Here is a 24,634-nt window from a genome sequence, read left to right on the forward strand (position 1 = left end):
CGATATTCATGTTTTCCCCCGTTATCGGCTTCTAACCTGCCGATAATGCGCAAAACAAGGCGTGTGCACGAATCGCGGGACTTCAGTCCCGGCCCTGAACTTCAGGTCGGGACTGAAGTCCCGCGATTCGTGCGCACGCCTTGTTTTGCCGTGCGGAGCAATTGCCTGACAGCATAGTGGAGCGTGAGCTGTCCCGCTCCTCCGCTCCCTCACCTTTCTCACGCTGCTTCATTCTTGCAGTGGGAGCGAGAGCCGTGGGGACACCATCACGGCAGGCCGGCGTGATGACATCACATCATCGCGCCAGCGCCCGGAGAACACGTCCCTGCAGCTCTCACTCACAGTACAAGAATGTAGCAGCGTGTGAGGTGAGCACTGCTCGGGCGCTGTATGGATGGACGGGCAAATTATAAGTGAGGAGGGCAAATATAAGTGAGGGGCACATTTCAGGGGGGTATTGAGGAACACAGGACATGGGGGATTATATGTGGGGGCATGACAGCCCCCCTGTCATGTGCCCATATAATGCCCCCCTGACTTATAATACCCTCTGTCCTGTACCCTCACATATAATGCCCCCTGAGGGGGCAGGACATGGGGCATTATATGTGAGGGGCACTGGACAGGGGGCAATATATGTGAGGGGCACATGACAGGGGGTATTATAAGTCAGGGGGGCATTATATGATTATATGGGCACATGACAGAGGTGGGCTGTCATGTGCCCCCACATATAATCCCCCCAACATGTGCACCTCACACATAATACCCCCTGTCCTGTGACCCCCACATATGATGCCCCATGTCCTGTGTTCCTCACATACAATGCCATCATGTGCCCCCACATATAATGACCCCTGACATGTGCCCCTCATATATAATGCCCCCTTTTCTGCACCCTTAGGGGGCATTATATGTGAGGTGCACAGGACATGGGGCATTATATATGAGGGGCAGGGGGGGAGAGAGAGAGAGAGAGAAATAGCCGATAATTTATACCGGAATATAGATATAAATTATCGGCTATCGGCCTTAACCTCCACAGATTATCGGTATCGGCCCTAAAAAATCGATATCGGTCGATCCCTAATTGTAATGTCTGATAATTGCCTCTATTTGTTCCTTCTGAACTGTGGGCGACTATGTTGGCGCTATACTCTTATGGTGTCTCCTGGCAGCAGGGTAACATGTACTGAGCGGCCACACAGAGATGCTACAGGTGCTGTGGTACTGCGCAGCCCGGCTCCATTTATTCCGCCATCACGTCTGTGAACCTAGAGAAACAAGAGCGGCCTGCAGCCTCCGCTCCGGAGGAGATTCTTTGTGTCAGGTCCCCGGCCGCTCCCGCTGTTTCTCCCATCACCTCAGAGAGCTGCAGCCCGTGTGTGACTGAAGACGGGGGGCTCGGAGGAAGGGCCTGTGTGAGGGGCTTCGTGAGGGGGAGGTGGCTGTGGGGCCTCGCTTGCCCCCCGTGCTTCTACTTCGCACACTCCCCCATTTTGAGCGACTGCAGCAGGACGGAGGGGGCGGACGGCTTGTGTTGTCGCTGCGAGGGCTGGAGGCGGACAAGATGGCTCGGCCCAGGCCCCGGGACTACAAGGCTGGAGAACTGGTGTTCGCCAAAATGAAGGGATACCCGCACTGGCCGGCCCGGGTGAGTGTTCTCCAGAGGAGGGAGCTCAAGAGACGTGTGTCCGTACACCCACAAAAGGGCGGGAAACCAGGGGCCGCCCGCAGTACCACCTCATCATATAGGCGCGCATATACCGTATAGAGGGCGGCGGTGATGGACACTGGGGTGTAAGGACTGAGGGTCACCCCACACACCCGACCTCCACTACTGTATGGATATATATGTATCCTGACCGAGGAAGAGATGGCAGCCAATAAGCGCCTCCCTCACATTGGATAGTCCTGTATTCCCCGGCAAAAGTACATACTATATGCATAATATAATACATAACACACAGTACATACCACATGCATAATAGAATACATAACACATAGTACATGCATAATATAATACATACATAACACACAGTACATACCACATGCATTATATAATAGAATACATAACACATAGTACATGCATAATATAATACATACATAACACACAGTACATACCACATGCATAATATAATACATACATAATACATAGTACATACCACATGCATAATATAATAGAATACATAACACATAGTACATGCATAATATAATACATACTACATGCACAATATACATACATAACACATAGTACATACTACATGCATAAAAGAATACATACAAAACACAGTACATACCACATGCATAATATATTACATACATAACACAGTACATACCACATGCATAATATAATAGAATACATAACACATAGTACATGCATAATATAATACATACTGCATGCACAATATACATACATAACACATAGTACATACTACATGCATAAAAGAATACATACAAAACACAGTACATACCACATGCATAATATAATACATACATAACACAGTACATACTGCATGCATAATATAATACATACATAACACAGTACATACTGCATGCATAATAGAATACATAATACATACATAACACAAAGAACCTAATGCCGGTACATACATAACACATATTACATAACACATAGTACACACTACATACATAACACAGTACATACTACTTTCATAACAGTGCATACATAACACATAGTGCATACCACATGTATAACACACAGTACATACTATATACATAACTCAAAGTACACACATAATACAATACATACATAACACATATAATACAATGCATGCATACATAGGACATTCATTCATTATATATATATAGTTTATAAAGAGTATATACATAATACAGGCTTCACGCTGTGCAGGCTTTTTAGTTGTTACACTTCACCCACGGGAGCATGCCATATCCCCATAATAATGGCCAATGACCACCATACACAGTGGGGCCAGTAGAGTGCCCACCTTAGAGTGCTACTAGAGTTCCTACCTTATAGTCTTATATTTCACTACTAAAGTGCCCACCTTATAAAGGGCTACTAGTTTGCCCACCTTATAGAGCGTTACTAGATCACTCACCTTATAAAGTGCTACTAGATTGCCCACCTTATAGAGAGCTACTAGAGAGCCCACCTTAAAGAGAGGTAGCATAGGCACTGCGACAGTGACCACAATTTGCATCAACCTTTTTCCATAAAAATCTATTTAAGCCATCACACCCCCTCCAATAGACATGAATGGAGGGGGCGTGACGTCACGACGACGACCTTCCAAACCCAGCGTTCTGAACATAATGTTCAGAATTCCAGGTGTCTGCACGGAGATCATAGGGGTCCCAGCGGCAGGACCCCCACGATCAGACATCTTAACCCCTATCGTGTGGATAGGGGATAAGAAGTCTAGTAATGGAGTGCCTCTTTAAAGAGCAATCTTGGGAAAAACTTGGAAAAGGATAATGAGTAAAAGCCATAACAGATCCTAAGATCTCATAGTATATTCTTTGTGCCACTATTATGAAAACATTTGTGGGAACATTTGTGGGCAGTATGAATACATATGCAGCTATTATGAGGCCGTATGAATATATTTGCAACTATTTTATATACCGTACATATGCCACTATTTTGAATACATATGCAGCAGTTCCACTCGCTGTTGATGTCAGCACCCATTGCAGGAGACTAGATTCCTCTAATCTAGGAGACTCCTGGACTACACAGAAGAGAACCTAGAACTCCTGCAAAGGGATAATGACATTTATACTGTATATTTTTTTCAGTGTGGTAAAGCTTTTTTCCATTTATTTGTTTTAGGACCTTATTTACTAGTAATATAAGTAGGCGCCATGAGATCACTTCAAAGAAGATTTGTTGCTACCACGCTGTCTTGTGTAAGGGAAGCATATTATAGGCTCTTGTCCACTCTCTTATTCACCCCAAATGGCAGCAAAATATTTATTCTGGGTAATAGTATTGATCAAAGATTACAGCGGACTAAGGCTGGGTGCACACATAAGTATCTTGGCTAGTGCTGGGCGGTATACCGGTTCATACCGAATACCGACATTTTTTTCCTTGACAATATGAATTTTTCCCATACCGCAATACCGGTTGGGCCCCCCCCCCCCCCCCTCGAATGACTTAATTATCAGCCGCAGCGCGATGTCCCCAATCATTTGTGACCCGCGGGCGCTGTTCTGCTTCTCCCCCCCCCCCCCCAAGTTTATCAGCCCGGCGCTGCGCTGTCCCTGCGCTGTCTGTACTTTACTACATATTCCTTGTGCCCGGGCTGCAAAAATAAACAAAATAAACTTTAACTCGCCTCTCTACGTTCCCCCGTCGTCACGCCGGTAACAGCCTGACGTTGGGAATGGGAACGTCACAGAACCGTCAGCCCATCACCGGCCGCAGCGATGTCCCGCCTAGGTCGGTGATAGGCTGAGCGCACTGTCATGTAAGGAGCCGGCCGGCTCCTTACATGACAGTGCGCTCAGCCTATTACTGTCCGAGGTGGGAAATCGCTGCGGTCGGTGATAGGCTGACGGCTCTGTGATGATTAGTTACCCGATGTGGGGGACAGCGCAGCGCTGGGCTGATAAATCGGGGGAGGGGGGGATTAGAGAAGCAGCGGGTCCCATGATTGGGGGGTGGAAAATTCCGTTAAATACAGTGGAGCCGCCATAACTTACAAAAATACCGTAATACACATTTTTGGTCATACCGCCCAGCTCTAATCTTGGTCAGTGTTTTTAGGCAAAACAAGATGAACTGTAGTGGGCATATTTTCACCACTTTCTGTTTTATATTTGTGGAATATCTTGATTAGTTGGATATTTTGGATATCTTTAATTAGTTTACACATCAGTCCATGGCAGAACGCCCAAAGAATTGGATTCCAACGTAAGGTGGAACTTGTTGAACTTGAGAAATATTGTCTGTCAATGGGATGGCGCTTATGTACGTGGCACGTTTTATGCTGATACTGTACTGTGCAGATCCACTGTTAAAATTCAGCAAAGACATTTCTTTCTGAATTTCCTTAGTGTGAACGAACCTGTATAATAACATCCGACACTGTTCATGTAGGGAAGTGATTAAAGGGGTAGTCCACTGGTGAAAAACTTATCCCCTATCCTAAGGATAGGGGATAAGTTTGAGATCGCGGGGGGTCCGACCGCTGGGGCCCCCTGCGATCTCTCTGTACGGGGCCCCGACTCTTGGCCCAGATAGCGGGTGTCGACCCCCGCACGAAGCGGCGGCCGACACGCCCCCTCAATACATCTCAATGGCAGAGCCGGAGATTGCCGAAGGCAGCGCTTCGGCTCTGCCATAGAGTTGTATTGAGGGGGCGTGTCGGCCGCCGCCTCGTGCGGAGGTCGACACGCCCCCTTCCCGCGGGCTGTCGGGGCTCCGTACAGGAGATCGCAGGGGGCCCCAGCGGTCGGACCCCCCGCGATCTGCAACTTATCCCCTATCCTTAGGATAGGGGATAAGTTGCTCACCACTGAGTCACCACTGGATATCTCCTTTAATGAGGGTTCCAGCAATCAGACCCCCAATATAAGTGCCCGTTGTAATTTAGATTTTTTTAGGATACTATGTAGAAACAGGTATCCAGTACCATAGCATCTTTTTTTTATTTTCAATACAAATAAAACATATATAGGTTTCTGTTTGCCCATGAGAATATGTAAAGCTTGTTATTATATAGTTAATTCCTGCAGTAAATTGTAGACTTCTAAGATGTAAAACATTGGTAAAGCCCCTGACACATTGTACTAGTACACCCACTTCATGGATTTTAGTCCAAGGTTGTAGAAAACAACCTGAGAAGGAGAGGCTCCAAGCTGGGGTACAGCGGGAAGGAAGTCTAATACAGCTCAACATGTTTATTTTTCATTCAAAGTGGAAAAGGGGTGGGTAGCGCAGGCTTCTAGGGGGGAGAGCTGTGTATGATAATGGAGACTGAGCAGTACTAGGAACACCACACATCCATGGCTTCTGCTATGTTTTCTTCATTCACTAGCACTACCTCATTGATCTCCATGTTTACTCGCCCTCCGCAGAGCCATGGCGTATTGAAAGCCGGATTCTGATTCTGCTCCAGTTTTTTTTTTTTTACAGAAATGGCATGTCTAGATTCTTTCATGTTATTTTTGGCAAGAAAAGGCTCTGCAGCTTTCAGATGCTTTCACTTTTAATCCACAGATGTTATTGATATAGTTTTGGTCATGTCTGAGCCATTAATGTTTGTTTTTTAAGGTGGTCATCTAAAAATTAAAGTATAGAAAATGCAATGATGTATTTTTTTTTTTTGTGCTTTAATTCATCATAACATCTGGATTGCTGTTTATGTCATTGTGGTTTCCTGTGAAGCATTTCTTAGCCATGTTATAAAATATGTTTGTGAATTGTCTAGTCTAGTGGCTCTAATCCAGATCAACCTTGGGAATTGGGGGGGGGGGGGGGTTGGATAGTCTGTAGACAAATCTGCCTTTCCAGACAATTTACATAAAATGAATTTTCTCCTGATTAAAAAATCTTTGAGAGGTCATTATTCTATGTGCATTTTTGAAGTATGTGAATGTGGCAGAAAAATCCCAATTCACAGCCATAGCTGGCAAAGTTGTTACAGATTACATACAGATTTAAATCCAGACAGAGCTGACAATTTACCCTTACATCATTCATTTCATTGGACTGAGCTCATTTTTGCCGTCTGATAGTCACTATGAGTCACTTAAATATAAAAGCTTAATTTTATAATAGAGATTCTGGGCACTAAAGCTTTGTTCAGTCATGTGCAGCAGGAATAAGCACTATTGTTCCAAAATAAGCAATGCAAAAATACAGTTTATTACATAGGTTGTATAGGTTCCTTAGTTGAAAAACCAATGCAATTAACTCTTGCCTTTTTGGTTAAAAAACTTACTGAAAAAACAGCAATGAATCTATTTCTAGTTCAGTTCAGTCCATGTACAGATTGTACCTTTTTGTAGTTTGTAAGAAAAAGCCCCTTCTACTGAGAAAGGCATAAAAAAAAAATAAAGGTCCAAGTACTGGCCCACCATCTGATCTTTTATGAAAAATGTGGTGCACTGCGTGCATCTGATCCGTTTAAATTGTGGTGCACTGCGTGTGATTCTGAAGCCCAACCCACTATTTTGTAATAGAGGTGCACCTATCGAAAAACATTGTGCAGGGGCTCTGCAATATCTCTATCTGTCTGGTAGCCAGGGGGGCAATTTATCAAGGATGGTGTAGGTAAACAGTTTTTCTACACCTTTTAAAGGACATCTGCAGCAAAAGACAACCTATCCCCAGGGATGTGGAATTCCTGTCGCCCGACGCCCGGGACACGCAGTTCCGGGCGCCAGGCAGGTGAATTTTTCCAGCCCTTAGCCCTGCTTCTGGCAAGCAGGGCCGGACCTGGCAAGCGCGGCGGCGCTCAGCAGTCTGTATGGAACAGGCTCCCGACTCCTGGCCGCTCCGTAGTCTGCAGTCCCCAGCTGTTCTCAGCCGCCGCTAATAGACGATCGATGCAGCTGGCTATTTAACCCTTCAGATCGCCGCTGTCAAACCTGACAGTGGCGTCTAAAGGGACATGGGAACGCTCCCTGGTGAGCTAGGGGGGTGGATTGCCCCCCCCACACACACACACCGTGGGGGAGATCTGCTATAGAGGTAGCCAGAGGGCTTACCTCTGCTTCCCTGGTGTCTGTGGCTCTGTCATTGGTAGAGCCTGGCTCGACTAGGCTCTATCAATGGATCGCAGAGCACACAGATCAATGCAGTTCACTAGAACTCTATTGATCTGTATGAGGAATCTAATGATCCCTCCTAAAATTCTAATAAAGTGTAAAAAATTATTTTTTTATAAAAGTTTAAAAGACACACATCTAACACCTTCCATATTAAAAGTTGAAATCACCCCCATTTCCTATATAAAAATATGTAATCATAATAAAAATAAACATTTAGTATCGCTGCATGCGTAATTGTACGAACTATTAAAATATAACATTATGTGTCCCGTACGGTAAATGACGTAAATGTAAAAAAATACCAAACCACAGAATTGCAATTTTTAAAATATCCCAGAAAAAAAAAGTTAAAAACCGATTAAGTCAGATCAATACCAAAATTGTACCGATACAAAATACAGATTATGGTGCAAAAAATGAGCCCTCATACAGCCTGGTATGCGAAAAAAAAAAAAAAAGCTACAGGGGTCAAAAAATGGCAATTAAAAAAATTCGAAAAAGTTCAATTAGTAAAACATGACGGAAATTATACAAATCTGGTATTGCTGTAATCAGGCCGGCCTAAAGTATAAAAACAACATGTTAGCTCAACTGCAAGGAAAATGGTGAAAAAATGAGAGTGTAAAAGCGAAAATTGGTCCGGACAAGTGGATCGTCATGAGGGACAAGTAGATTTTGCTCCGTTCTAGTCCTGTGGACAAGTAGTTTTTATTAAATTTCCACACCCCTGTCCCCTATCCAAAAAATAGTGGATAAGTGTCTGATCCGTGCAGAAGGCGTGCTGGCCGCAGTGTGACGTCGCGACCAACACGCCTCCTCCATGTATCTCTATGGGAGAGGCGGGGAGGCAGCGTTCTTTCCTCTCCCATAGAACTGGATGGGGAGGGGGCATACCGTCGACCTCAGAGAGGTCGACGCTACCCGCATTAGCTGCTTACATAGAGCGGCAATGCAGGGGCCCCGTTTGGTCGGACCCCCCGCGATCAGACACTTATCCCTTATCCTGTATTTAAGGTATAAGTTGTCTTTTGCTGCAGATGTCCTTTAATTTGTGTGGTAGTAATGTGTACGTGTGCAAAATTTATTAAATGGTTGCATGGCATGTATGTTTTTTTTTCTTTTTATTACACTTTAGTACTTTACTTTGTATGGTTCCCCCTCTGCAACTTTATCACCATTTGCACCATGTGTGACTTTTTGCTCATTTTGTCCACAGCCAGTTTTGTAAGGGCTCGTTCACACGGCTGTCTGCCCCTGTTAATAAATTCCCGTTATCAATCCGTTTGATAATTTTTCAAACGGGTTGCAAACGGCTGTAAAATAATCCCATTGATGTCATGCAGTATTTTTTTGCATGCAGTATTTTTTTGCCGTCAAAAATAACAGAATAAAAATGGATATTATACATTTAATATTGAAGTCTATGGCAAACGGGTGAGCCTTTAATGTTATCCGTTTGCACCCAGTTTATAATATCCATTTTTGAACCGTTATTATTTTTGAGCATGCTCAGAAGAGGTGACATCAGCAGACTCCTGCAGTGCTGAGGGACTACTACTACTCCCATTATGATGATGGGAGTAGTAGTTCCCCTGGCTGCGGAAGTCTGCCGGCAGCTGGGGAGGCTACATTAGTGTTTGTACTACTACCCCCATCATGGAACAGTCTGTTCCATGTTGGGGTTAGTAGTACAGGGACTGAGGGATTGATTGCATTGGGTCTCACTTCTGAAACCTAATGTGATCAGAAGTTATTAAATGGGAGCGGGCAGCATGCTCCGCTCCCCTGCGATGTATATACTGTGTATTCTTACTTTCATTTTTAAATACCCCGTCAGGAGTCCTAGCTGGCCGGCACCAAGGAGCCATTCAGGGCTCCCGGCTGGGTTTTAAAACTTATAGTGTGCTTAATTACCATATAATCATATTCCCCCGACTTTTGCATAATCATTTTATTCCCCCCATGTATATATGTGATAAATGATTCTCCTGCTGCCCTGTCATCTTCTATCGCTGTTACAGTCACAGCGGGGACATGCCAGTCCATTCTCCGCTGCTCATCTCCGTACCTGACAGAGATGAGCAGCCGGGAATGGAGGGACATGCCCCCCTGTGCAGTGATGAGCAGCGGGGAATGGACTAGCATGTCCCTGCTGTGACTGTGATAGCAATAGAAGATGACCGTGCAGCAGGGGAATAATTTATCACATATATATGGGGGGAATAAAATGATTATACAAAAGTCGGGGGGAATATGATTATATGATAATTATGCACACTATAAGTTTAAAAACCCCGCCGGGAGCCCTGAATGGCTCCTCAGGGCTGGCCATTCAGGGCTCCCGGCAGGGTATTAAAAAATGAAAGTAAAAATAAACACAATATACATCTATACATCGCAGGGGAGCGAAGCATGCTTCCCGCTCCCCTGTTTAATAACTCAGATGTGAGACTGGTGAACGTAGCCTAAGCTAGGTATGGACTGGTGTATATTTGCAACAAATTGTGGGACATTACTTTGTTTCTCCATATGTTGCAACTGCATTGGAAGTTAACCCCTTGGGGACCGAGGCCATTTTGACCCTAAGGACCTGAGCATTTTTTGCAATTCTGGCCACTGTCACTTTAAATTCAGAGATTGTTTTTTCGTGGCATATTCTACTTTATGTAAGTGGTAAATTTTCGTCGATACCTGCATCATTTCTTGGTGAAAAATTCCAAAATTTCATGAAAAATTTGAAAATTTTGCATTTTTATAATTTTGAAGTCCTTGCTTTTAAGGAAAATAGACATACCAAATAAATTATATATTGATTCACATATACAATGTGTCTACTATATGTTGGCATCATAAAATTGACATGTTTTTACTTTTTAAAAACTTCAGAGGGCTTTAAAGCTCAGCAGTAATTTTCAAATTTTTCAAGTAAATTTCAAAATCTGAATTTTTCAGGGACCAGTTCAGTTTTGAAGTGAATTTGAGGGTGTTTATGTTAGAAATACCCCATTATGAAAACTGCACCCCTCAATGTATTCAAAATTACATTCAGAAAGTTTGTTAACCCTTAAGGTGTTTCACAGGAACAGCAGCAAAGTGGAGGCGAAAATTCAAAATCTTCATTTTTTACACTAACATGTTCTTGTAGACCCATATTTTTTATTTTTACAAGGGATAAAAGGAAAAAAAGCCCCCCAAAATTTGTAACCCAATTTCTCTCGAGTAAGGAAATACCACATATGTGGATGTAAAGTGCTCTGTGGGTGCACTAGAGGGCTCAGAAGAGAAGGAGTGACAATGGGATTTTGGAGAGCAAATTTTGCTGAAATTGTTTTTGGGGCGCATGTCGCATTTAGGAAGCCCCTACGGTGCCAGAACAGCGAAAAACCCCACACATGGCACACTATTTGGGAAACTACATCCCTCAAGGCATGTAACAAGAGGTCCAGTGAGCCTTAACACCCCACAGGTGTTTGACGACTTTGTGTTGAATTTGGACGTGAAAATGAAAAATTAAATTTTTTTAACTAAAATGCTGGTTTTACCCTAAATTTTTCATTTTCACAATAAGTAATAGGTGAAAATGTCTCCCAAAATTTGAAACCCCATTTCTCTTGAGTAAGGATATACCTCATATGGGGATGTAAAGTGATCTGCGGGTGCGCTAGAGGGCTCAGAAGGGAAGGAGCGACATTGGGCTTTTGGAAAGTGAATTTTGGTGAAATGTTTTTTGGGGGACATGTCACATTTAGGAAGCCCCCGTGGTGCCAGAACAGCAAAAAGCACCCCACATGGCACAGTATTTGAGAAACTACCACCTCAAGGAACATAACAAGGGGTGCAGTAAGCATTTACACCCCACTGGCGTTTGACAGATCTTTGTAACAGTGGGCTGGGCAAATGAAAAATTACATTCTTCATTTTCATGGACCACTGTTTCAAAAATCTGTCAGTCACCTGTGGGGTGATAAGGCTCACTATACCCCTTGTTACGTGAGGGGTGTAGTGTCCACAATGGGATCACATGTGGGTATATATTTATTTTGCGTTAATATCAGAACTGCTGTAACCAGCAGCCACCCCTGTGCAAATCACCAGTGTACATGGAGCTAACTCACTCCTGAGCCATGTTGTGCGCCCACAGAGAATTTTACGTCCACATATGGGGTATTTCCCTACTTGGGAGAAATTGTGTTACAAATTTTGGGGGTCTTTTTCTCCTTTTACCTTTTATGAAAATGAAAAGAATTGGGCAACACCAGCATGTTAGAGTAAAAAAAAAAAATTTTTTTCTTTTCATAAGGGATAAAAGGAGAAAAAGCCGCCCAAAATGTGTAGCGCAATTTCTAGATACCCCATATGTGGCCCTAAACTGTTGCCTTGAAATACGTCAGAGCTCTGAAGTGAGAGAGCGCCATGCGCATTTGACGCCTAAATTAGGGATCTTCATAGGGGTGTACCCGGATGCAAGCATTACACTTGCCTCCTCCACCAAAAATACTGTACACCAGTTTTCCCCAAACAGGGTGCCTCGAGCTGTTACAAACATGCCTGGACAGTCAATGGCTGTCGGGCAATACTGGAAGTTGTTATTTTGCAACAGCTGGAGGACCCGTTTTGGAAAAACTGACGTACAAGATGTTTTGTATTTTTATTGGGGGGGGGGGGGGGGTGACAGTGTTAGGGTGTAGTGTATATGTAGTGTCTTACTCTTTATTTAGGGTTAGTGTAGTGTAGTGTTTTTAGGGTACACACAGGCGGAGATTTACAGTGAGTTTCCCGCTGCAGCGGAAAATTAGCCGCATCTCAAACTTGAAGCGGGAAACTTGCTGTAAACCCCCGCCCGTGTGAATGTACCCTGTACATTCACGTGGGGGGGGGGGTCAAAACTACAAATCCCAGCATGCACTGACAGGCCATGCATGCTGGGAGTTGTAGTTATGAAACAGCTGGAGGCACACTGGTTGGGATTGGGAAACACGTGAGTTAGGTAACAGACTACCGCAGTGTTTCCGCACCACTGTCTGTTTCCTAACTCAGTGTTTCTCAACCCATGTGCTTCCAGCTGTTGCAAAACTACAACTCCCAGCATGCATGGTCTGTCAGCGCATGCTGGGAGTTATAGTTTTGCAACAGCAGGAGGCACACAGGTTGGGAAACACTGAGTTAGGAAACAGACAATGTTTCCCAACTAGTGCGCCTCCAGTTGTTGCAATACTACAACTCCCAGCATGCCCAGACAGCCCAGGCATGCTGGGAGTTGTAGTTCGGCAACATCTGAAGGGCCAAATGTTGCCAAACTACAACTCCCAGCTTGCCTGGACAGTCTCAGAATGCTTTGAATTGACATCTGGAGCTCTACAGTTTGGACACCACTGTATAGTGGTCTCCAAACTGTGCCCTTCCAGATGTTGCAAAACTACAACTCCCAGCATGCTGAGACTGTCCAAGCATGCTGGGAGTTGTAGTTCTGCAACATCTGGAGGCCCAGATGTTACAGAACTACAACTCCCAGCATGCTTGGACAGTCTGGGCATGCTGAGAGTTGTAGTTTTGCCACATCTGGAAGAACAGTGGTCTCCAAACTGTGGCCCTCCTGATGTTGCAAAACTACAACTCCCAGCATGTCCAGACAGCCTTTGGCTGTCTGGGCATGCTGGAAGTTGTAGTTTTGAAACTCCCAGATACAGCAGTGAAGATCACTTTACGGCGATCTTCACAGCTGTATCTAGGAAACCGCCGCCTCCACTTGCCTGCGCCTCCTGTCAGCCGGTCCCTGGTCTTCGGTCTCCGCGTGAGCCCAGGTAACCGGCGGTCCCCTCAATGGCCCCCGCACTTCGCCGCCATCTTCCCCTGCTCTGCCCCGTCATCCAGGGGTGGGCAGAGCAGTGGAAATGAACGTTCCCCCCTGCCCTGCGGTTCGCTGATTGGCCGCATCGTCCAATCGCGGGGGATAGGAGGAGGTGGCACCCTGCCACCTCGCTCATATCCTCTAGGATGATCGGGGCTGTCTCTGACAGCTCCGATCATCCCTATTTTCTGGGCTATCGGGTCATCAGAAACCTGATCAGCCCGGAAAAGTAGTGAATCGCCGATCTGAATTGGTCTCAGGACCCCCCCCAGGCATTTGCACGGGATGCCTGCTGAATGATTTCAGCAGGCATCCCGTTCCGATCCTCGTCCGGCTAGCGGCAGGGATCAAAATTCACATGGGCGTACAGGTACGCCCTTGGTCCTTAAGTACCAGGACGCAAGGGCGTACCCATACGCCCGTGGTCCCCAACAGGTTAAAGCTAGTAGTTGGGGAAAAAAATACTGAAATGTTATACTGAAAACATTTGCTTTTACTTTCTAATACTGATGCAAAGTACTGAACAAAATACTGCTGTTCGAAAAAAAACTAATACATAAAGGTAAAATAGTTTGCTTTCTACAGATTGTTGGACTGGAGCAAAGATAGCAGTCAGGCTAGGTTTACATCACATGTGGGAGATTTATTGAGAGCCTTTCTCTCCAAATGGCATTATTGGATTACTTCTGCATACTACCTGGGGAACTGACCCATAGTTCTCTTTATATCTATATTTCTCATTTTGGGTTGTTACTGGCCTTTTACAATTCATTTTGACACCTAATACTACTTTAGCCTCCAGCAATGCACTAGGTACTGTGGCATTGAGGCAGGTTTGAGGGCAATGAAATGGTGCTTTTCCCAGTCTTTTATCCTAGCTGAGCTAGCAGAGATGCTCATCAGGTGCCTAATTAATGAGGCCAGCAGAAATGTGGGAAGTCTGGATATAAGGAAAGGAAACAGAATAGCTTTGGCTCTCCCTGGGAAACAGCATGTCGCTGTAGGGGGAGACACTCAGGCCCTGTTGAGGAAGCACACAGCTGGAGCTGTGAGTCGCCCAATTGACAGTGTGAACTGTGAGTAAAACAGGTTGCAGGGGCACATGTTTTATGCTGGCTGAGGGTAGCTCACCAGTTAGTAGTTAGGGTATGCTTACATGTGTAGTCAGTGACCAGACGGTCTAGGACTTTGGTTTGTTCCATAGTTATGTTTTGTTTTACCTGCAACCTGTGTAAATAAAGCTGGCGAGGTTATTTAGATTTAGATTCAGATAGGGGTGTTAGGCCGAGCGCTCCGGGTCCCCGCTCCTCCCCGGAGCGCTCGCAGCATCCTCGCATTTGCAGCGCCCCGGTCAGACCTGCTGACCGGGTGCGCTGCAATATCCCTCTCATCCGGGATGCGATTCGCGATGCGGGAGGCGCCCGCTCGCGATGCGCGTCCCGGCTCCCGTACCTGACTCGTTCCCCGTCTGTCTTGTCCCGGCGCGCGCGGCCCCGCTCCTTAGGGCGCGCGCGCGCCGGGTCTCTGCAATTTAAAGGGCCACTGCGCCACTGATTGGCGCAGCAGGCTTAATCAGTGTGTTCACCTGTGCACTTCCCTACTTATACCTCACTTCCCCTGCACTCCCTCGCCGGATCTTGTTGCCATTGTGCCAGTGAAAGCGTTTCCTTGTGTGTTCCTAGCCTGTGTTCCAGACCTCCTGCCGTTGCCCCTGACTACGATCCTTGCTGCCTGCCCTGACCTTCTGCTACGTCCGACCTTGCTCTTGTCTACTCCCTTGTACCGCGCCTATCTTCAGCAGTCAGAGAGGTTGAGCCGTTGCTGGTGGATACGACCTGGTTGCTACCGCCGCTGCAAGACCATCCCGCTTTGCGGCGGGCTCTGGTGAATACCAGTAGCAACTTAGAACCGGTCCACCAACACGGTCCACGCCAATCCCTCTCTGGCACAGAGGATCCACCTCCAGCCAGCCGAATCGTGACAGTAGATCCGGCCATGGATCCCGCTGAAGTCCCACTGCCAGTTGTCGCCGACCTCACCACGGTGGTCACCCAGCAGTCGCAACAGATAGCGCAACAAGGCCACCAGCTGTCTCAACTGACCGTGATGCTACAGCAGCTATTACCTCAGCTCCAGCAACCATCTCCTCCGCCAGCTCCTGCACCTCCTCCGCAGCGAGTGGCCGCTTCCGGCCTACGATTATCCTTGCCGGATAAATTTGATGGGGACTCTAAGTTTTGCCGTGGTTTTCTTTCGCAATGTTCCCTGCACTTGGAGATGATGTCGGACCAGTTTCCTACTGAAAGGTCTAAGGTGGCTTTCGTAGTCAGCCTTCTGTCTGGGAAAGCTCTGTCATGGGCTACACCGCTCTGGGACCGCAATGACCCTGTCACTGCCTCTGTACACTCCTTCTTCACGGAGATCCGAAGTGTCTTTGAGGAACCTGCCCGAGCCTCTTCTGCTGAGACTGCCCTGCTGAACCTGGTCCAGGGTAATTCTTCTGTTGGCGAGTACGCCATCCAATTCCGTACTCTTGCCTCCGAATTATCCTGGAATAATGAGGCCCTCTGCGCGACCTTTAAAAAAGGCCTATCCAGCAACATTAAAGATGTGCTGGCCGCACGAGAAATTCCTGCTAACCTGCATGAACTTATTCATCTTGCCACCCGCATTGACATACGTTTTTCTGAAAGGCGTCAGGAGCTCCGCCAGGATATGGACTTTGTTCGCACGAGGCGGTTTCTCTCCTCGGCTCCTCTCTCCTCTGGTCCTCTGCAATCCGTTCCTGTGCCTCCCGCCGTGGAGGCTATGCAAGTTGACCGGTCTCGCTTGACACCTCAAGAGAGGACACGACGCCGCATGGAGAATCTATGCCTGTACTGTGCCGGTACCGAATACTTCTTGAAAGATTGTCCTATCCGTCCTCCCCGCCTGGAAAGACGTATGCTGACTCCGCACAAAGGTGAGACAGTTCTTGATGTCAACGCTGCTTCTCCACGCCTTACTGTGCCTGTGCGGATATCTTCCTCTACCTTCTCCTTCTCTGCTATGGCCTTCTTGGATTCCGGATCTGCAGGAAATTTTATTTTGGCCTCTCTCATCAACAGGTTCAACATCCCGGTGACCAGTCTCGCCAGACCCCTCTACATCAATTCTGTTAACAACGAAAGATTGGACTGTACCGTGCGTTACCGCACGGAACCTCTCCTAATGTGCATCGGACCTCATCACGAAAAAATTGAATTTTTGGTCCTCTCCAACTGCACTTCTGAAATTCTTGTTGGATTACCGTGGCTTCAACGCCATTCCCCAACCCTTGATTGGTCCACAGGAGAAATCAAGAACTGGGGTACTTCTTGTCACAAGGACTGTCTTAAACCGGTTCCCAGTACTCCTTGCCGTGACCCTGTGGTTCCTCCTGTATCCGGTCTTCCTAAGGCTTATATGGACTATGCTGATGTTTTTTGCAAAAAGCAAGCTGAGACTTTACCTCCTCACAGGCCTTATGACTGTCCTATTGACCTCCTCCCGGGCACTACTCCACCCCGGGGCAGAATCTATCCTCTGTCTGCTCCAGAGACTCTAGCCATGTCGGAGTACATCCAGGAGAATTTAAAAAAGGGGTTTATCCGCAAGTCCTCCTCCCCTGCCGGTGCTGGGTTTTTTTTGTGTCCAAAAAAGATGGCTCCCTTGCATTGATTACCACGGACTTAATAAAATCACGGTAAAAAACCGCTACCCCTTACCTCTTATCTCGGAACTCTTTGATCGCTTACAAGGTGCCCACATCTTTACCAAACTGGACTTAAGAGGTGCTTATAATCTCATCCGCATCAGGGAGGGGGACGAATGGAAGACCGCATTTAACACCAGAGATGGACACTTTGAGTATCTGGTCATGCCCTTTGGCCTTTGCAACGCCCCTGCCGTCTTCCAAGACTTTGTTAATGAAATTTTTCGTGATCTCCTATATTCCTGTGTTGTGGTTTATCTGGATGATATCCTGATTTTTTCTGCCAACATAGAAGAACACCGTCAGCATGTCCGCATGGTTCTTCAGAGACTTCGGGACAATCAACTTTATGCCAAAATGGAGAAATGTCTCTTTGAATGTCAATCTCTTCCTTTACTAGGATACTTGGTCTCTGGCCAGGGACTACAAATGGACCCAGATAAACTCTCTGCCTTCTTAGATTGGCCACGCCCCTCCGGACTCCGTGCTATCCAACGTTTTTTGGGGTTCGCCAATTATTACAGACAGTTTATTCCACACTTTTCCACTATTGTGGCTCCTATCGTGGCTTTAACCAAGAAAAATGCCATTCCTAAGTCCTGGTCTCCCCAAGCGGAAGACGCATTTAAACATCTCAAGTCTGCCTTTTCTTCTGCTCCAGTGCTCTCCAGACCTGACCCAGCTAAACCCTTCCTATTGGAGGTAGATGCCTCCTCAGTGGGAGCTGGAGCTGTCCTCCTACAAAAAAAATTCTTCTGGGCATGCTGTGACTTGTGGTTTTTTTTCTAGGACCTTCTCCCCGGCTGAGAGAAATTACTCCATCGGGGATCGAGAACTATTGGCCATTAAATTGGCGCTTGAGGAATGGAGGCACCTGCTGGAGGGATCAAAATTTCCAGTTATCATATACACTGATCACAAGAATCTCTCCTATCTCCAGTCTGCCCAACGACTAAACCCTCGCCAGGCCAGGTGGTCGTTATTCTTTGCCCGTTTTGACTTTGAAATTCATTTTCGCCCTGCTGACAAGAACATTAGGGCCGATGCCCTCTCTCGTTCTTCTGATGCCTCTGAAGTAGAGGTCTCTCCGCAACACATCATTCCTCCTGACTGTCTGATCTCCACTTCTCCAGCCTCCATCAGGCAAACTCCTCCAGGGAAGACCTTCGTTTCTCCACGCCAGCGTCTCGGGATTCTCAAATGGGGACACTCCTCCCACCTCGCAGGCCATGCGGGCATCAAAAAATCGGGCCTGTACGGTCTGTGCCCGGGATAAGACTCCTCGCCAGAAGCCTGCTGGCCTCCTTCATCCTCTGCCTGTCCCCGAACAGCCTGGGTCACAGATTGGTATGGACTTTATTACGGACTTACCCTCATCCCGAGGCAACACATTTGTTTGGTTTGCCCACGCATATCGTCTCGGATAGAGGCGTCCAATTCGTGTCTAAATTCTGGAGGGCCCTCTGTAAACAGCTCAAGATCAAATTAAACTTCTCTTCTTCTTATCATCCCCAATCCAATGGGCAAGTAGAAAGAATTAATCAGGTCCTGGGTGACTATTTACGGCATTTTGTTTCCTCCCGCCAGGATGACTGGGCAGATCTTCTACCATGGGCCGAATTGTCATACAACTTCAGAGTCTCCGAATCTTCTGCTAAATCCCCATTTTTCGTGGTGTACGGCCGTCACCCTCTTCCCCCCCTCCCTACTCCCTTGCCCTCTGGTTTGCCCGCGGTGGATGAAGTGACTCGTGATCTTTCCACCATATGGAAAGAGACCCAAAATTCTCTTTTACAGGCTTCATCCCGGATGAAAAGATTTGCCGATAAGAAAAGAAGAACTCCCCCCATTTTTGCTCCCGGAGACAAGGTATGGCTCTCCGCTAGATACGTCCGCTTTCGTGTCCCCAGTTACAAACTGGGACCACGCTATCTTGGCCCTTTCAAAGTCTTGTGCCAGATTAACCCTGTCTCTTACAAACTCCTTCTTCCTCCTTCTCTTCGTATTCCCAATGCCTTCCATGTCTCTCTCCTTAAACCACTCGTCATTAACCGCTTCTCTCCCAAACTTGTTTCCCCCACTCCTGTTTCCGGTTCTTCTGACGTCTTCTCCGTGAAGGAGATTCTGGCCTCCAAGACTGTCAGAAAGAAAAAAATTTTTTGGGTGGATTGGGAGGGCTGTGGCCCAGAGGAGAGATCCTGGGAACCTGAGGACAACATTCTAGACAAAAGTCTTATCCTCAGGTTCTCAGGCTCCAAGAAGAGGGGGAGACCCAAGGGGGGGGGGGTACTGTTACGCCGAGCGCTCCGGGTCCCCGCTCCTCCCCGGAGCGCTCGCAGCATCCTCGCATTTGCAGCGCCCCGGTCAGACCTGCTGACCGGGTGCGCTGCAATATCCCTCTCAGCCGGGATGCGATTCGCGATGCGGGAGGCGCCCGCTCGCGATGCGCGTTCCGGCTCCCGTACTTGACTCGTTCCCCGTCTGTCTTGTCCCGGCGCGCGCGGCCCCGCTCCTTAGGGCGTGCACGCGCCGGGTCTCTGCAATTTAAAGGGCCACTGCGCCACTGATTGGCGCAGCAGGCTTAATCAGTGTGTTCACCTGTGCACTTCCCTACTTATACCTCACTTCCCCTGCACTCCCTCGCCGGATCTTGTTGCCATTGTGCCAGTGAAAGCGTTTCCTTGTGTGTTCCTAGCCTGTGTTCCAGACCTCCTGCCGTTGCCCCTGACTACGATCCTTGCTGCCTGCCCTGACCTTCTGCTACGTCCGACCTTGCTCTTGTCTACTCCCTTGTACCGCGCCTATCTTCAGCAGTCAGAGAGGTTGAGCCGTTGCTGGTGGATACGACCTGGTTGCTACCGCCGCTGCAAGACCATCCCGCTTTGCGGCGGGCTCTGGTGAATACCAGTAGCAACTTAGAACCGGTCCACCAACACGGTCCACGCCAATCCCTCTCTGGCACAGAGGATCCACCTCCAGCCAGCCGAATCGTGACAAGGGGTCTGCCAGACTGCTGGGAGAGCTGAAGACCAGACCGTGAGTCAAGTCCAAGAGGATCCAGAGACTCAAGTGACAAATGTGCCTCTGACTGAAACAGAATCTTCAGTAAAACCAGAAACGGATCAGGTACAGGAACATGGGTTCCATCCACCATCTGAAGATGAGCCCAAGTTGGGGCTAGAGTTGCGCTGTCACCTGGAAGAAGTGACTGAGAAAGAGGAAGTTATGCTGAACCTTGTGAATAAAGTTGAACCAAAAGGGGGGTTGAAATTGCACGGTCATCTGGAAGAGGTGACCAGAAAAGAAGCTATAGAGATGTCTGTGGATAATGCAGAAGTACTGAAGAGAGTACACGTGGAGCTGGGTGCTGGGCTTACTGTCACAAACAGAGTCCTGAGTGAAGGAGATGTGACGTCTGGACCAGAGATGGATCGTGACCAGGAAGGTCGAACCACTGGACCAGATGTTGTTGCAGACCCATTAGCCCTAGACCTTTCTGCTGGGCAGCAGAGAGACTGTGTTGAAGTGAAAGAGAAGTCTGCAAGTGAGCAGATAAACTGTCTGCAAACTACCCTGAAGCCCAAGTGTCCAAGACCGTTGAAAAGGGGGACACTACTCCAAAAGGTGGAGAAGAGTCTGAATGAGTTGGCTTGAAGGAAGAGACAAGCCAAGAACAGGTGACTGTCAGAGGACAAGAGAATGTCTCAAGGTCCAGCAGCAAGAGTAAGGAGACCACTGTAAATAAGAGATTTCGGAAAAAACGAGCTGGTCTTGGTAAGAAAAGGGAGCAGATCCAGAACCTTGAAAAAACCTTACAGATGGTTTCTGCTAAATTGTTGCAAAAGGAAGAAGAGGTTCATCACCTGACAGAGGAGAAAGAAAAAACGCTTGCAGACTTGAATAAAGAGCAGGAAACGAAGCTTCAGCTGCAGAAATATATGGAGCTCCACAAAAGTGAGTTTGTGGCTCTGCAGGATGAACTGTCCCGCTCCCAGGATCTTGTGACCAGCAAGGAGAGAGAATTGGAGGGTCTGGCCAAGCAGATCTCATTCAAGGAAGAAGTGAATGTCCTATGTGAAGCATATCTGGCTCTACAAAGTGATCACAAGGCTAGGTTGGTACCCATGGAAGAGCTGGAGAAGGAGAAAGTAGTAATGGCTCATAAGGTGCAGAGACTGGAGATGCAGAACGAAACGCACCTTAAGTCTCACGCAGCTGCCTTGGTTCACTGGGTACTCAGCTCTCTGAACAAGAGGCTCAGCTAAAAGTCTATGAGCAGAAAGTGTCCAAGATGGCGCAGATGAATAAAGACAATGAGCAGATGAAAGAACAACTGTTGTCCCTGGAGGATACTGTCAAAAACTTGACAGAATTGCTGGAAAGTGAGAAGGTGAGCTCTGCTAAGCTCAAGAGTGAGCAGCAGAAACCTTTAAAGCTGGAAGGGGACATGAAGGTCCTAAAAGAAGGCAGAAACCAAGCTATAGTAGAACTGGCTAAGGAGAGGCTAAAAGTGTCTCAGATGGAAACTGAGGCCAAAGCCACAGCCGTCCGAGTAAAAGAAGAAAAACCGCTTTGTGGGGCAAAAGCTACTGGAGACAGAGATGCTTTCTCTAAAAGTGGTGGAGTCTGAACAATGGACTCAAGAAACAGTAGAGTCTGAAGACCATGAAAAGAAGCCATATGAGAAGTCCTCTGAAGCTGAGACTGAGGTGAAGCCCTATGAAAGGTCCTCTGAAGCTGCAGAGATATTGACATTGGATGGTGAAAATGCTGAGGCAGAGAAGTTCTCTGAGGCTGAAGGTAAACCAGAGATAACTGCAGAAGCTGCAAGTAAAGTCAGTGACACATCTGAAGGTGCAGGTGAAAAAAAGACCTAAAGGAGCCAAGAGTTCTCAGCCTGCAGATGAGCCTGCAGGGGTGTTGAAATTTAATAAAAAAACTACTTGTCCACGGGACTAAAACTGAGCAAAATCTACTTGTCCCTCATGACGATCCACTTGTCTGGGCCAATTTTCGCTTTTACACTCTATTGTTTTTCCTCCTCGCCCTATAATAGCCATAACTAGGGATCGACCGATTATCGGTATGGCCGATATTACCGGCCGATAATCACGATTTTGGGCATTATCGGTATCGGCAATTACCTTGCCGATAAGCCGATAATGCACCGCGACCGCCCCCCGACCCACCGCGTCGTACCCCCCCACCGCAGTGCTGGGCGGTATACCGGTATGGATTTTTGCCCATACCGCTATACCGGTCGGGCCCCTCCCCCACCCTCCGAGTCAATAAAAAATAAATAAATAAAAACTTACCCGTAATGGGGGTGGTCCGGGCCATCCATCCTTCTGTCCTGTAGTGTCCAGCGCCATTCCGGGTGAACCGGTACGGGCTGTCCTTCTCCGGGGGTCCTCTTCTCCACTCCGGGCAGGCTCCGGCCTAGTACGTTGCATAGACGCCGCTACGCCGTGATGTCAGGTGCGTCGCTGCGCACGGGCGTCACTGCGCAGCGGCGTCTATGCAGCGTACTAGGCCGGAGCCTGCCCGGAGTGGAGAAGATGACCGCCGGAGAAGAAGGACAGCCCGGACCGGTTCACCCTTCACCCGGAATGGCGCCGGACACTACAGGAAGGATGGATGGCGCGGACCACCCTGACAGGTAGGGGAGAGAAGCGGGTGATGGCGGCGGCCAATGGCACGGCAAAAGCCACCGCAGTGCATTGATTTAAAGCGCCCGCTTTAAATCAATGACCTGCAGCGGTGTCGAGGGGGGATAAATAGCCGATAACTTATACCGGAATATCGATATCGGTTGATCCCTAGCCATAACTACCTATTATAATGATGCCTTTTAATTTTTCAATAACATATTCTCTGAACCCAAAAAAAAAAAATATATATATATATATATATGTGTGTGTGTGTGTGTGTGTATAATATATCTGTGAAGTGAAATTGAAATAGTAAGAGATAATTTAGCAAATTTGGTGGTTTTCTTTTCTACACCATTTACCTTGTGGTTGAGCTAACATGTTGTTATTTTGATTCTTTAGGCTGGCCTGATTACAGCAATACCAGATTTGTATAGTTTCCATCATGTTTTACCAATTTCAAATTCAGAATTTTTTTAATTGCCATTTTTTGACCCCTATAGCTTTTTTTTTCCGCATACCAGGCTGTATGAGGGCTAATTTTTTGCACCATAATCAGTTTTTTGTATCGGTACCATTTTGGTATTGATCTAACTTTTTAATCTCTCTTTTTAACTTTTTTTTTTTGTAATTCTGTGGTTTGGTATTTTTTTCTACATTTGTCATTTACTGTATGGGATACATATTGTTATATTTTAATAGTTCGTACAATTACGCACGGAGCGATACTAAATGTTTTTTTATTATGTTTAAATTTTTTTATATAGGAAAAGGGGGTGATTTGAACTTTTTTTTGTTTTACACTTTATAAGACTTTTAGGAGGAATCATTATATTCCTCATATAGATCAATAGAGTTCTATTGAACTCCATTGATCTGTGTGCTCTGTCGGGAGCCCGCTCCATACAGACTGAAGCCGGGCTAAGGGACGGAAAAACCTGCATGTCCCGGGCGTCGGGCGATAGGAATTCCACATCCCTGAGCCTGTGAAGGTCGGTGTCCCTAAAGAAAAGGCTAATAAGAATGCAGAGTTCTTAAAAAGAGGTCACTGTGATAGGAGACTGGGTAGTGGTAGAAACCCTGAGAGGCGCTGGATTAGTTCCAGAAAACACCGGAAGAAAGTCCGCAGAAGTAGAATTTGGAGAAGAGTCCGTCTCAAGGAGAAGATAGACAGGTGCATTAAAGGGAAGTCTCCTGAACTTGTGGAGAATGTCTTAGAAGTCCTGCAAATGGGTGATACAGGCTCGGTTGGCCACCAGCAAAGTTCGGGCGATGGTTATACCGTTGACAGAAGAAGACAAAGGCCTGGAGCATCTGCCTTGTCTGCACCTAGTGTTCAGAGCACTGCACGGACCAAGATGAAGAACCTGGTGTTGGAAAGGCGTGACATGAATAGAGCCTTCTACAAGGGATTTGTCAAAGGTGACCAAAAGTCTTGTGCTCAGTGGCTGGTGAAAGTGTGAATGAAAGAAGGGTGCGCCATTGAAGTGGTGCATATAAAATCTGCTGAAGAAGTAAGCCAAGTGCCTCAAAAACCGTTGAACGAAGTTGATCAAGTAAAAGGAAAGGCAGTTGGACACTGTCTTTTGAAGTCAAGTGCTCCTTTCTGGTGGTCTGAGCGGGGGGGGGGGG

At 46.9% G+C, this 24,634-nt stretch overlaps 1 protein-coding gene across 1 annotated transcript in view; it reads left to right on the forward strand.

The window, feature by feature from the left end:
- Positions 1-1,183: 1,183 nt before the first annotated feature.
- The window catches only part of HDGFL3 (HDGF like 3), an 87,036-nt gene continuing 63,585 nt past the window's right edge, over positions 1,184-24,634 (forward strand). Inside the window, exon 1 of the mRNA XM_056572162.1 lies at positions 1,184-1,654. Coding sequence (XP_056428137.1) covers positions 1,571-1,654 — 84 coding nt within the window. The 5' untranslated portion in view covers positions 1,184-1,570. The remainder of the gene's footprint in view (positions 1,655-24,634) is intronic.

The sequence above is a fragment of the Hyla sarda genome, chromosome 4 (assembly GCF_029499605.1).
Source record: "Hyla sarda isolate aHylSar1 chromosome 4, aHylSar1.hap1, whole genome shotgun sequence".
Taxonomy (NCBI): Eukaryota; Metazoa; Chordata; class Amphibia; order Anura; family Hylidae; genus Hyla; species Hyla sarda.